The sequence below is a fragment of the Miscanthus floridulus genome, chromosome 8, assembly GCF_019320115.1.
Source record: "Miscanthus floridulus cultivar M001 chromosome 8, ASM1932011v1, whole genome shotgun sequence".
In the NCBI taxonomy this organism is placed as follows: Eukaryota; Viridiplantae; Streptophyta; class Magnoliopsida; order Poales; family Poaceae; genus Miscanthus; species Miscanthus floridulus.
The window spans coordinates 26,214,482-26,227,398 of record NC_089587.1 but is presented as its reverse complement, the minus strand read 5'-3'; the positions used below and the strand labels follow the sequence as shown (position 1 = coordinate 26,227,398).

The window sequence follows — 12,917 nt, the reverse complement described above, 5'->3', positions numbered from 1 at the left end:
ACTCAAAATTAAAAAGTTATAGATTTCGTCGAGAGCTATAATTTTTATATAAAGATCATTTTTATCAAGATCGTACGAAAAAGATACAATTTTTCTAAAGTTGTGCCATGTCGCGTCAGTTTGGATGGCGCGGCGCTAGCCGCGCCAACGGCAGTGGCGCGGCAAGGATTTACATGTGAAAATCGTTGTCCGGCATGGCAGATCGTGTCGCGCCGATGCATGTGGTGCGGCAGCGTATTTGGGCAGCGCCACGGACTTTAGCGTGGCTAAAAGTGTTAGATTTGAAAATAAAAAGTAACGATGTTAGATTTAGAATTTGTTTTAAAAAAAAGTTAAAAATAAAAAAATTTCGCGGCCAGCGATCTCATCCTCCTTGGCCTCGTCATCCCCAGGCTCGTCCCCGCGCTCGTCCTCGAGGAGCCTGTCGTCCATGCCGGAGAAGACGAAACACAGCCTCGCAGTCCCCAAACGGACTTGCCCCATCCCCGATCGACGTTGCGCTTGGATAGTCGGTTGGACGGCGGGCGCTTGCTTGCTTCATGAATTTTTTTATCGCTAGCCGACGGGCGCTGCCTGCTTCATGATTTTTTTCCCTCGTTTAGCTTGGGGCGTTTGATTTGCTTCAGAATTCTTTGGTTTGGTGTTTTTTCATAGATATAGTATAAGCGACTTGCTTTTCAGTCTGTTTGCTGGTTGGTTTCAGCGAGCCTAATTCAGTCAGCCAACAGTGTTTTCCTCTAAAAAAAACCAGCACCAATCAACCCAAACCAGCACCAACACCAACACCAACCAACGAACAGGTCCTTTGATTTTAGGTAGCTACAGGAGATCATGATATCTCCAGACTGGGCAACCGACTCAAACTCTCTCTTTTATGATTTGTATAATATAGATGGATTCCAGGACAATTATAGTAATATATAAAGAGATTACGTAATATTATTTTGTAGGGACTTAACTGCCTGCAGGACTCGGTTTGATTCGGGGGAAAGCGGAGCGGACTGGGAAAACGAAGACGCGTCGGACATGCGTGCCGTGCTATGTTTTTTTTATCTCTTTCGGCCCGACGAAAAAAATGCACACCGAAAAAGGCGGAACTTTTGCCTTTATTCCTTTTCTATTTATATTAAAATTCTTATTCAGATTTAGGATAGGAGAGATCTATTTGATTAAGATTTCTTGCTATCCATATTACTTAAAACTATATATATATTAGAATCGGACTCTATATCATGCTAGACAAGAGCTATCTAACTTATATGAGCACATATTTTATATATAAGTCCGAACGAAAGAAACTCTCCATGGTCCGGTAGTCAAAAGGGACGGATAAAAATAAATGAATAGACGAAAAAAATAACCAAAAATTTAATCTCTTTATTATTAGATATAGATACGTTCGGTGCCGGCCGGTGGCACATATACACGCCCGATCCTCGTGACCTTTCTTACCCGTTGTAGCTAGGCGTAGGATCGAAGCAGGCACTACGCGTGACAAGCTTCACAGCCAATCGCCGGCCATGTACAGTGTACTTATCGAGCTCTATCAATGGCCGCCTCAGCACGATAAGCCAGCTAGCAGCCTAGCAACCGCTGAGGCGGCAAGTTCAGGTGACCCCGATTAAGCAAACCAAACTCACAGTACAATAATTAGTGCATGCATGCCCCTGCACTGCATTACTGTCGGGTATCAGTATTAGGGATACCCGACGAAGGGATCTGAGAACCGCAGACGACAAACTCGCCTAGATAATCGATGATGCATTTTAGTCTTGACCGACCCCGAAGGGACGGTTTCCGCCTCGCCAGATCCCTCGGGCACGGGCCCCGTGTCGCCCAACCCCGAGGGTACGGGAGCCGTCTCGCCCGACCCAGAGGGCACGGGCTCCGTCTCGTCCGACCCTAAGGGCACGCGCTCTGTCTCGCCCGACCCCTCAGGCACGGGCCCTGTGTCGCCCGATCACGAGGGTACGGGAGCCATCTCGCCCGACCCCTCGGGCACGGGCCCCGTGTCGCCCAACCCCGAGGGCACGGGCTCCGTCTCGTCCGACCCTGAGGGCACGGGCTCTGTCTCGCCCGACCCCTCAGGCACGGGCCCTGTGTCGCCCGACCACGAGGGTATGGGAGCCGTCTCACCCGACCCTGAGGGCACGTGCTCCGTCCCGCCCGACCCCGAGGGCGCGGGCTTCGTCTCGCCCGATGGGGGCCCATACCGCCTCCAACCACTACGAGTCTAAGGGTACGACCCTATGGTCAAACTTCTGACACTGGGAGGAAAGCGGGCACGTCTCGACGTGACCCATGGCCACGTTAGGCCATGCCCAAGGGTTCACATCACCAATAGTGACACGGTGCGTGGTCGCTGTGCTGCCAAATCCTCGTACGGCCGCTGACAGACACGTCGGTCCACCACGCCATCCGTCGGGGCGGGATGGGATGCCACGACCGGCTGATGACGTCGAGGCATGGCACCAGTGGTGAACAGGAGCCCGACATGGAGCCGTCCCCATCGCCATCTACAGTGTCGATGGGACCCGCATGAGGGAGAAGAAGGATGCGGCGGCCCTGGAGGCCTTCTTCTCCCTCGCTTTCCCCCTTTTCTCTCTCTTTTATCTCTCGGTAACCTGCGCCTTCCCCTTCACCTATAAAAGGGGAAGTAGGACGCCCCCTAAGGAGGGACAAGGACACGGCTGAATGAGCTCAACAAGACTCAACTCTGTTCGATCTTTTCACCAGAGACTTGGGACCTTCTCCCTCTCTCGCCCGTTTGTAACTCATACTACAAACTAGTGCCGGTAACACGAGCAACAACAGACTGGACGTAGGGACATTCTGCCCGAACCAGTATAAATCCTTGTGTCCTCCGAGCACACCATCCGGGCCAGACACGCAGATACAAATTTACTCATCGGTGGTTGGAAACACCGACAATTACCTTTTTCTTTCAGGAAGGAGTATCAACAATGTGCCTCACTGGTACAGCGGGTATTTGATGCATGGAACAATCAAAGGCGTACGCCGATGTGCTTCTTTCTTGGTCTTTCGCTTTCACCACGCATCTACTCTACTCTTTTCTTTTCTTTTCTTTTCTTTCAAGAGGTACGGTGCCGGATCGATCATCGATCGATAAAGAAATATATAAACACATACGGGAGGAAACGCGTCTATACTTGCAGGCTGCGTATCTAAGCTAGCAGAACATATACGCTCTGTTCTACCGCACTACTTCAGTAATACTTTTTAGCAAACGAACAGTGTAATTCTTGTTGCACCATCACTGCTAGGTGTGCATGAGTTGGCAAAAATAAAGCTTCACTATCGGGTCATAATTATGGATTCAACTAAATATTTGAGAAATGAGTGACCATAAAGATCCGAGGCGAAGGCATTCCCTAGATTTCAATGGATTTCACAACGGTAGAGGTGTGGATTCTGGGGGGTGGAGGCATGGGCGTCAGGGGCGTGGAGTGGGGGTAGGTGTGCCGATCGTGGAGGCGCTTGGAGCACAACAAGATCGCTGGAGGTGCTGGGGCGCGACGAGATCGATGAATGGAGAGAAAGGGGCATGACGAGATCGACGAGCGGGGAGTAAGGGGCACGAAGAGAACGATAGAGGCGCTCGGCGAGCACAATGAGATTGACGAGCTAGGAGTAAGGGGCGCGAAGAGGACGGCGGAGGCGCTCGGCGAGCACAACGATATCGACCGTTGGGGGAGAAAGGTATAAGCAAAGATACAAGAAATAAATGAAAAAACCTTATAGATGAGCCTCAAGTGTCAAAGTTTGATCCCACTTTTATGTAACCCAACCAAACAGAAAACATGGATGATCCTAGGCGAAGCTACCCATTCGTACCCTATTTATAGTACGGCTAAATGAGAAATTAAGGGCATGTTTGGTTGGTGACCAAAACTTGCCACGTCTAACCTTCGATAAACTGTGGCTGCCAAAGAAAGTGTGGTGAGTATATGACATGTGGGGCAGGGTGCTAAGAAAGTGTGGCGTGCCTTAGGTGTGGCAGTGAACCAAACAGCTGCCGAAGAAATTGTGGCACGACGAACCTTTGGCGTGGCAAGTTTTGGTCACCAACCAAACAGGCCCTAAGAACATCAAACGACACTTAGAACTAGCTCTCCTTAGCCTTCACAGATATCCTCTAAAGACAAATTGTTAGATAAATCTTTTTTTTGAACACTTCAACGGGGGGATTGATCCCCACCTGATTTATTAAGTAAAGCTCAAGTTACATGATTACATGGACTTTGTACAGGGTGTTTTCGCTAGGATTTCAGAGCATCTAGACAGATTACATAAGACATCTTACATAGGGACCGAGTTGATTGCCATTTGGAGAACCATGCTCCAATCCTCAGCAACTCGCTTGCTTCTCTTTGGCATACGAGCTTTCTAGTTTGCTGATTCAGATTTGCATTGTAGAAAAATGGTTCTGATAGGGATCACTTCATCTCTGAAAACAAACGCATTTTGGCGTTTCCAAAGCACCCAGCAGCACATCATGATGAAGGCACTGTATTGGTCATCGGGGATTCCAGACACTCTCTGAATATGGTGCCAGTTTCTGCAATGTAGGCCATCAGGCTGTATTCCGAGCACCCGCCAGAACTGTGCAGCGATTGGGCATTCAAAGATTAGGTGATCAGGCGTCTCATCATCCATTCCGCAGACGAGGCAGTTTGGCAGGTCCATGATGTTCTTGCGGTATAGGTTTGCCCTGCATTGGATTCTACCTCTGAGGAGTAGCCAGAAGAACATCTGAACCTGAGGTGGCACCGCGTTCTTCCAGATAAAAGCCGAAGAGGGGTCATCTTGATGTCCTTGGGCTTTGAGTAGCCTGTAGATGGCCAAGGTGTCGAGCCTGTCCTTCGTCCGACTGAATGCCGACAGCCGTGTGTCCGGTTGATCCGTCAATTGGGTTTGTTAGAGGATAACCTTAAGCTGCTGCAACTCATCATTTGCCCGCGTTGACATTCGATTTACAAAGCAGCCATGAAGGTTGGAGTTAATAGCTTGCTGCACCGTTGAATCTTTCCTGGTGCAATATGAGAAGAGCCGTGGAAGACGATCTTCCAACGCCTCGTCGCCATTCCAGACATTCGTCCAGAGAAGAGTTGATCGGCCATCCCCCAATTCCACCGTTGTCAGTGCTTAGTAAAGTGGTAGCAGTGACTGTAGTAGCTCCCAGTGATGTCCAAGATTTTCCCCTTTCATGTTTGCAATATCAGCCTTACCCCTGATCCACTGTGCCCATGCCGATGCATCAGCGCAGTGGAGGCGGTGGACAAGGTTAAGCAGCAGGCAGATGTTGTGAGTGCCAAAGTCCCTGATTCCAAGCCCCCCAAGTTCTTTTGTCGTGCAAACGTTGGTCCAGGCCACAAGACATTTGCTGCCTGAAAATTCTTTGTTGCCGGCCCAAAGAAAGGAGCGGCGGCATTTGTCTATCTGGGAGATGGTTTCTTGAGGAATCTGCATTGCTGACATGATGTACACCAGCTGTGCATCTAGGACTGAGTTGATCAAAACGACTCGGCCCATGGTATTGAGTAGGGAAGCTTGCCAGGAGGAGAGGAATTTGTCGGTCCTGTCGACATACGTTGAGAAAGCTGGGACTGGTAGTTTCGAGGCCGATAGAGGGAGGCCTAGGTAGTTTTGAGGGAAAGACTGGTGGGCACACCCCATTATGGTGACACAGTCTGCTGCCAAGCCAACGTCCTGTGAATGGGGACTAAGGTGCTCTTGCTGTAGTTGATTTTTAGACCTGTGGCCTCTGAGAAAGCTTGCAGGATATTCTTCAAAGCTTGGACATCAGCAACATCACCCCGTAGAACTAGCAGAGTATCGTCCACATACTGAAGAACCGCGCATGGGCTGTCACTGTCCACCGGACTCTTGACTGTCGCTACTGACCGAATCATAGCCTGAAGAGAGTCAGCCACCAGAAGAAAGAGGTAGGGCGACAACGGATCACCTTGTCGCAGGCCCCGTTTGCATGTAATCCAAGGGCCCGGGCAGCCATTAACAAGCACCGCCGATTTCGATGAGGATAGGATATCCCGCATCCAAGCACACCATCTGTCATGAAACCCCCTGGCCTTTAGAATAGTGTCCAAGCTCTCCCAAATCACTGTGTCAAAGGCCTTCGCAAAGTCTAACTTAAGCACCAAGGTCGGCAGTCTCCTTTTGTTGCAAGTCTGAATCAGTTCAACTGCAAAGACGAAAGTTTTAGAGATAGAGCGACCCTTTAAGAAGCCTGTTTGGTGTAGGTCAATCAAGTTCCCAATCTCTTTCTGCAGTCTTCTTGTGAGCATTTTGCTAAGTATCTTGATGGAGCAATTTTGTAGGCATATTGGCCTGAATGCGTCCACAGCTACATCTCCAGGCTTTTTTGGGATAAGCACCATGTAAGAATGGTTGATCCTCTCTAGCTGCACTTGCCTCTGTTGGAAGGCTTGCAGGAAGGCCATGACCTGTGACTTGCGACTTTATACTGCTCCAAGACGCCCTGTAAAAAGAAGGTCCGAAACCGTCGGGGCCCGGTGCACTTGATCTGTCCATGGATTTCAGAGCTTCGAAGGCTTCCAATTCAGAGAAAGGAGCGATGAGCTCACTGGACGGCCGCTATCTGTCATGGAAGAGAGCATGCACATCAAAGTTCCAAGCTGAGGTCCCTGGTTCGCCGATGATGGAGCTGAAAAAGTTGATGAGAGCTTGTATTTTCCCGTCATGGTTGGCAATCACCGAGCCGTGCACTTCAACCCATCGGATGGAGTTGTTTCGCAGATGGACGGTGGCCTGGGCATGATGAAAGGCAGTGTTTGCATCGCCTTCCCTGATTGCTGGAACTTACTACGCTGCTTCCAGTAAGCTGCTTTCTCTTTGATTGCTTGGGCGAGGCAGTCAATACGAGTCTTGCGTGCCTGTAACTCATCAAAAGAAAGAGCCCGCTCCTCCTCAAAGGAATCAAGTAAGAGGATAATAAATTTGCAGTTGGAAATTATTTGGCGAGGCGCCCTAAAACGCCGTGCCCAAACCTTTGTCGTGGCTCTAGCCGACTTGAGACAAGCTGCAAGCTGACCCGCCGCATCGCGGCATACACGCGCTTCAGCCCACGCAGGAAGGACAGTTTGTAGGAAATTTTGACGGTGCAGCCAAGCATTCTCGAAGCGGAAAACACTGGATTTCGGAATGGAGGTGGACATGGAAAGAAACAACGGGGTGTGGTCGGATGTTGGCTTTGCCCTAGGTGAGAGTGAAGTATCAGGGAAGGTAGTAGTGTGGGCGAGGTTGACCAGTGCTCGATCAAGCTTGGCTAGGATTGGAGGTTCCTGGCCGTTGGACCAGGTGAAGTTACGTCCAAGCAGTGGGATTTCCATCACCCCCAAGGAGTTGATGGTGTCATTGAATGTGTTCATAAGAGGGATGTTGACATTGACGTTGTTTTTCTCATCCCCCCACCGGATAAGATTGAAATCTCCGATGATGACCCAGAGGCCATTGATATTGGAGGATAGGTCATGAAGTTCACGAAGAAAGTCACTAGAGTGACGATGGTCTGACGGACCGTAGACATTTGTGACAGTGAGTGAGTGGTCAGACAGCGTGCTGACGAGAAGAGTAGTGAGCGAGTGGTTTTTGAGAGTGAAGTCGGAGCAGGACCAGTAAGATTGGCTCCAGGCAGTGACAATGCCACCCCTGGACCCGACGGCTGGTATGTATTTGTAGCTGCAGGCAAGTTGAGGGGGTAGGAAGGTTTTGATTTTGAACTGATCGATGCTGTGCAATTTTGATTCTTGGACGCACATAACAGTTGGGTTAGCAGAAGAAATTGCATCACGTACAACATTGCATTTATTCGGGTCGCCTAGGCCGCGCACATTCCACGACAAAACAGAGAGTGAACGATTTGATCCAGAGTTCAGAAGACTCATTTCAGAAACAGATGACACCCAAGTAGCAGATCAATAGTTACATGAAAGGTGGTTTTAAGAGAAAAAACACAGAACAGTGAACAAAGCTTGAGTTTAACACTAAGGCAGATAGCTTGGCCTCAAGCTTTCTCTCATCCTCCCTCCGTTTTGTCTCTAGCTGGTGCACATATGAAAACTGAATAAGACTCACGTGGTGCTATGTATCAGTAATAGTCTGGCCAGCCTTGAAAATAGGCATCGCCTACGACCATTAGATGCTTTGCAAGCGACAGTGGCATGTGTGGCGGGGGATAATACTCCACTCTACAATGACCGCTCACATCACGTGCATGCTTAGATGGTACCTCCCACACTACCTGATGCGTTTGATGATTAGCATAAGCCAAAATCGGATCTCGGACACATGCGTTACTGATTTTGTCTTATCGAATGGAATCACTAAACAATAACATACTTCCTGACGTGTACGAATGTCTTTGCATTGGTACCAAACAATTATATATAATATGTAGATGCATGGATGACGCTATTGCCCTAGAATTTTTCCTACCTAGTGGAGACAGAGCAGTATTAAGATTTTCTTTAGGACAAAAAGATCTTTACACTAGTACTACTACTGCTTAGAAGAATAATCTATATAATAAGAACTGTTTTTAGAATTAAAAAAGGTTCTTTCAGAAAAGGAGAAAAGACAAAACAAATGTGAATTTCCATTTTGACATGCACATTTTTTTTCAGGCAATAATGGAAATTTTTTTACGGATTCATCCTTTGAGGAGGAATCAGACAAATTCATTACAACTCAATATTTCTTGGCTAATAAAGTTTTTATGACAAAAACAACTCAGAAGCCAATTCTAAATAACAAAGGCCATCCATAGGATACAAATAGTCTCACTATCATGGTCACCAAAGTTTGCAAGCCTCCCACCATGTGCGCTATGTCGATCCTCATACATTTGTAAATTGGTCCGAAACCAAACCAGTGGCTCTCCTGAATAGAACCTGCAAAATGGATTTGGATTGATAATCCTCACATCAATTGTAAAAGGAATGGAAAAATATCTAACTTACAAAGCTAAAAGAAAGATGTGAGGATTATAGCTCAAATTGATATGAGGATTATCACATGCATCAATTAGATCTAAAAGAAAGATTTATAGAGCTAAAACTTTCTTTATTCATCCTACTTTACAAAATAAAAAAATTAATCAAATATATATTTCACATGTTACCTATTAGAAAGTAATAGATAATTCTATCTAGTTAAATGAATGGCTTACAGTTATTTGAGAATACCACAATAAACTCTAAAAAAGAAATGGTCTTATATTACAAAAGTTTTATCTATAAGGAATACAGTACTGTTAATCCTGTCAAAAGTTGATATTTTTTATAATATAAAGGAAAAATTTGTTAATGCCTAACAGCATTACATCGGGGTGAAAAATTAAAATATTGATAATAAAAAATGTAGTAATACCGTGTGGATAGATTTTAAACATGTTTGGCCAGAACCAAAGCCCACCAGCAGCGTCACTTTCTTGTTCGCTTGAGCTTATCAGCTAGAATCAGTCCTACTTTTTAGTGATGGGAACAATATTTTTCTCTTACAACAAATCAGTCCTACAAATCAGTCACAGCCATGTCAGAGTTCTTTTAATGGCCTTTTCAGGGATTTTTAATTAAATAACAATATCAAAAGTAGGTGGTGTTTAAATCCACGGAGTAAAGTTTAATGATGTCACATCGGGTGTCACATGTGGGTGTCACATGGGGGTGTTTGGATACTAATAAAAAACAAATTACAGAATCTGTCGGTAATCCGCGAGATGAATTTATTAAGCCTAATTAATCCTTCATTAGCATATGTTTACTGTAGCACCATATTGTCAAATCATAAACTAATTAGACTTAAAAAATTCATCTCGCAAATTAGTCGTAATCTATACAATTAGTTATTTTTAGTATATATTTAATACTGCATGCATGTGTCGAAATATTCGATATGATAAGGAGGAAACTTGATGGAGAGGAAATAAACGCCTAAATTTCGTTATCTCTCGACGTACTCACAAGTCACAACAGTATTGCGCTAGTGTCCGTCTCTCTAAACATGTTTAGAAACATGTTTTGTACAGCACCTATTTATTTATTCCCCTGTTCATCAACTTATTGGTTTCTTTTTTATGCGTTTTTAAAGAACTAGTAAAGCTACCGTGTGCTATGGAACCTAGTATTAGCTTAGTTAGTATGGCCTTAGGGCGGGCATGAGCTTCATTGATCCTTTGAGCCCCCTGCAGCGTGGGCGAAGTGCTTTGTAACAAAGCTTCTCATTTTTTAATATAATGACATGTAAACCTTTTGCGTGTTCAAGAAAAAAACCTAGTATTTCTCAAGACAAAAATGTTTGTTATTTTAGTGTATATATATAGTCTAGATAGTCCAAGTCAAAGAGATTGTTTGCTTCAGAGAATTTAGAAATTCAATTCAATTTCATGCAGTCCAAAAGAGTTTAAACCCCAGTTATATTGACACCATTTCATTGACAAAGCCGGACATAGAGAGGACTGCATTTCATTCACACGGAAACGAGGAGCAACAAGCCAGGTAACCTGTATCATTTGCTACTATCGTGGCAACCAAGCAAACGGGAGACATGCTTTGCTTACACACAACAACGTGGCTAGGATGTGAGCAGGAAGAGGCATCCTATGCTATAATTTACCCTTCTCAACCTTCGGGCTTGTTTCGACCTATTAACACTAAAAATTATTTAGCTATTAACTGTTAATTTTTAGCTAGCTATTTTTTAACAGGTGCTATTTGGATCTACCTGTTAATAGATGCCTGATAGTGAGTTAAAGGTGTATATGAACTATTAACACTTGTTAGTAACTCTAAATCTGCTAATGAAACTAATACTTAACAGCCCACCTGCTAATAGTTAGCAGGTTTATTAGCAAATCTGTTTACCGCTAATTTTAGCTACTGCCCCCGCCTGCCCCAAATTACAACACTTCACCGGAAAAAACACAAACGCAAAAAAGAAAAAGAAAAAAAGGAACACGAGCAGGTGCTTGTAATGCTGTGGGCCCACCTCTTTGTTGCTCCACTTCTCTCGCTCATCACGACGGCCTTCACTCGGCTGTCAGCTCAGCTCGAGCTCCACGTGGCAAGTTTGGCAGCATCCATAAAAGCCCCTCTCCTCTTTATCTCTCTCGCACCCACCCACTCCACCATTCCCGTGCACGAACACACACTCCATACTCCACGAGCCTTTTACCTCCGTACCACTGTAAAAGATTGTCGTAGCCTACTTACCACTAAAAAGTTTGAATATACTTTGGTGCCATCATCAAACTTTTTTTTTTGCCCTCTACACAATTCCATCCAGTTTTGCCTCTGATGCTATCAATCAGGCAGATGAAATGACTATTTTATCCTTATAGTGGGGCCTGTTTGTCAGCCACCCAAACCTTCTCTCTCTGCCTGCCCCTCTGGCCTTATCCCCTCCACCAGTCCACCCTCTCCACCAACAGCAGCCAACCAAGAAATCCCCGCCCAACCTCCGTCGCCCCTCTGGCTCTACCTCCGTCCCGCCCACGACGCCGGCCGGGGCCGCACGCCCACCCCACCATGGCCGCTCCACCACCTGCAAGCGGGAGCCTCCGCCACCGACGCTCCCCGGCATGCGTGCGGGAGCTGCCCCGCTGCGGTGCCCGAAGGCCCGCACTCGCGCACCACGGCGAGGCTCCGACGACGGCGACGGCTTTGTTCGCCCCACGCCTAGTGACTGAACGGAGCTCTGGCACGAACAGAGCACGCTCATGGCACGGAGCCACCCAGTCTCCCTCCTTCCTCCATGTCCCGCGCTCGGCGTCCAAGGAGAAGGTGCCTCTGCCGTCGTTGATGGAGATCCACACACGCGCACCCACCACGAAGTAGGCCACGACACACATGGTGTAAAAGTTGTCACCATCATCCGGCTCTAGGGGCCGACGGGCGGGTTTGGGAGTGGGTCGGCACGCCAGCCGCTACCGCCGGGACGCGGCGGAGCGCCTCAAAGCAGCAGCAATCGCCGCCGCGCAGGATGCTGTCCATCACGACCACCGTGTCATCTCCTACCACAAGCATGGCGGACGGAGCTTGGCGTCGCGCAGCTACGGGCCGGGCGACAAGGGCTGCGTGGCGACGTCGAGGGCCACCGTGTTGCGGGGCTTGTAGACGAGGCCCAGGATGGTGCCGCCAGAGAGGACGAGCACTCTGAACTCTGTGGTTGCGTGATCAGCGAACCAGCCGGGCGAAGTCGTCCAGCAGCCGCTCCGCGAATGGGGATGGGCCGAGGCGGAGCAGCGGGCCGTTCTCAACGCTGGCAGCGCGGGCTCCGCCGCAAGCACTCCGCCCCACCCCGCATCCACAACACCGGCCGCGCAGGCGCCGCCGCGTGCGCCCCGCCCTGCGAGACGGGCTGGAGCGCAAGGCCGCGGCATGGCCGTCCTGCGAGGTGCCGATGGTTGCGGCGGAGTTGGTGGGCGGCTTTGGGAGCATGATGCAGGAGCGCGACGGAGGAAGAAGGTGCACATGTCACTTACAACTTGGCCTCACCAGGCAAAGAGAGAAAGAAGAGAGAGGACTGGGTTAGAGAGAAGGGTATTTTGGATATCACTATCGGTCGGGTCCACATGTCAGGGCTGTCAAACGGTAGAAATCAAATAGAAGATGGACGGAATGGTTTGGAGGAAAAAAAAAGGTCAACGATGGCATTAAGATGCGTTCAAATTGTTTAGTGATACTTAGACTTTGACCATCTTTTATAACGGCAGACGGTTAAAAGCCTCACTCCACGGCCCAAGCTCGGCAGCTCACCGCCGGCGGTAACCATCCAAAAGCGACCCGCACAAACAAGGATAAAACAACGAGCAAAAGCAGAGCAGCAGCATAAAAGCTCGCGCACTCCCCCGTCGCCAT

The 12,917-nt window shown here is 47.9% G+C and overlaps 1 protein-coding gene across 1 annotated transcript; it reads right to left on the bottom strand.

Annotated features, from left to right (window-relative positions):
- Positions 1-6,752: 6,752 nt before the first annotated feature.
- On the bottom strand, positions 6,753-7,946 carry LOC136468744 (uncharacterized). The gene has a single exon (XM_066467198.1). The coding sequence runs from the start codon at positions 7,944-7,946 to the stop codon at positions 6,753-6,755; it is 1,194 nt and encodes a 397-aa protein (XP_066323295.1).
- Positions 7,947-12,917: the final 4,971 nt, after the last annotated feature.

Bases quoted from the DNA above. Each gene is read 5' to 3' on its own strand.
- LOC136468744 (XM_066467198.1), bottom strand. From the start codon at position 7,946: ATGAGTCTTCTGAACTCTGGATCAAATCGTTCACTCTCTGTTTTGTCG.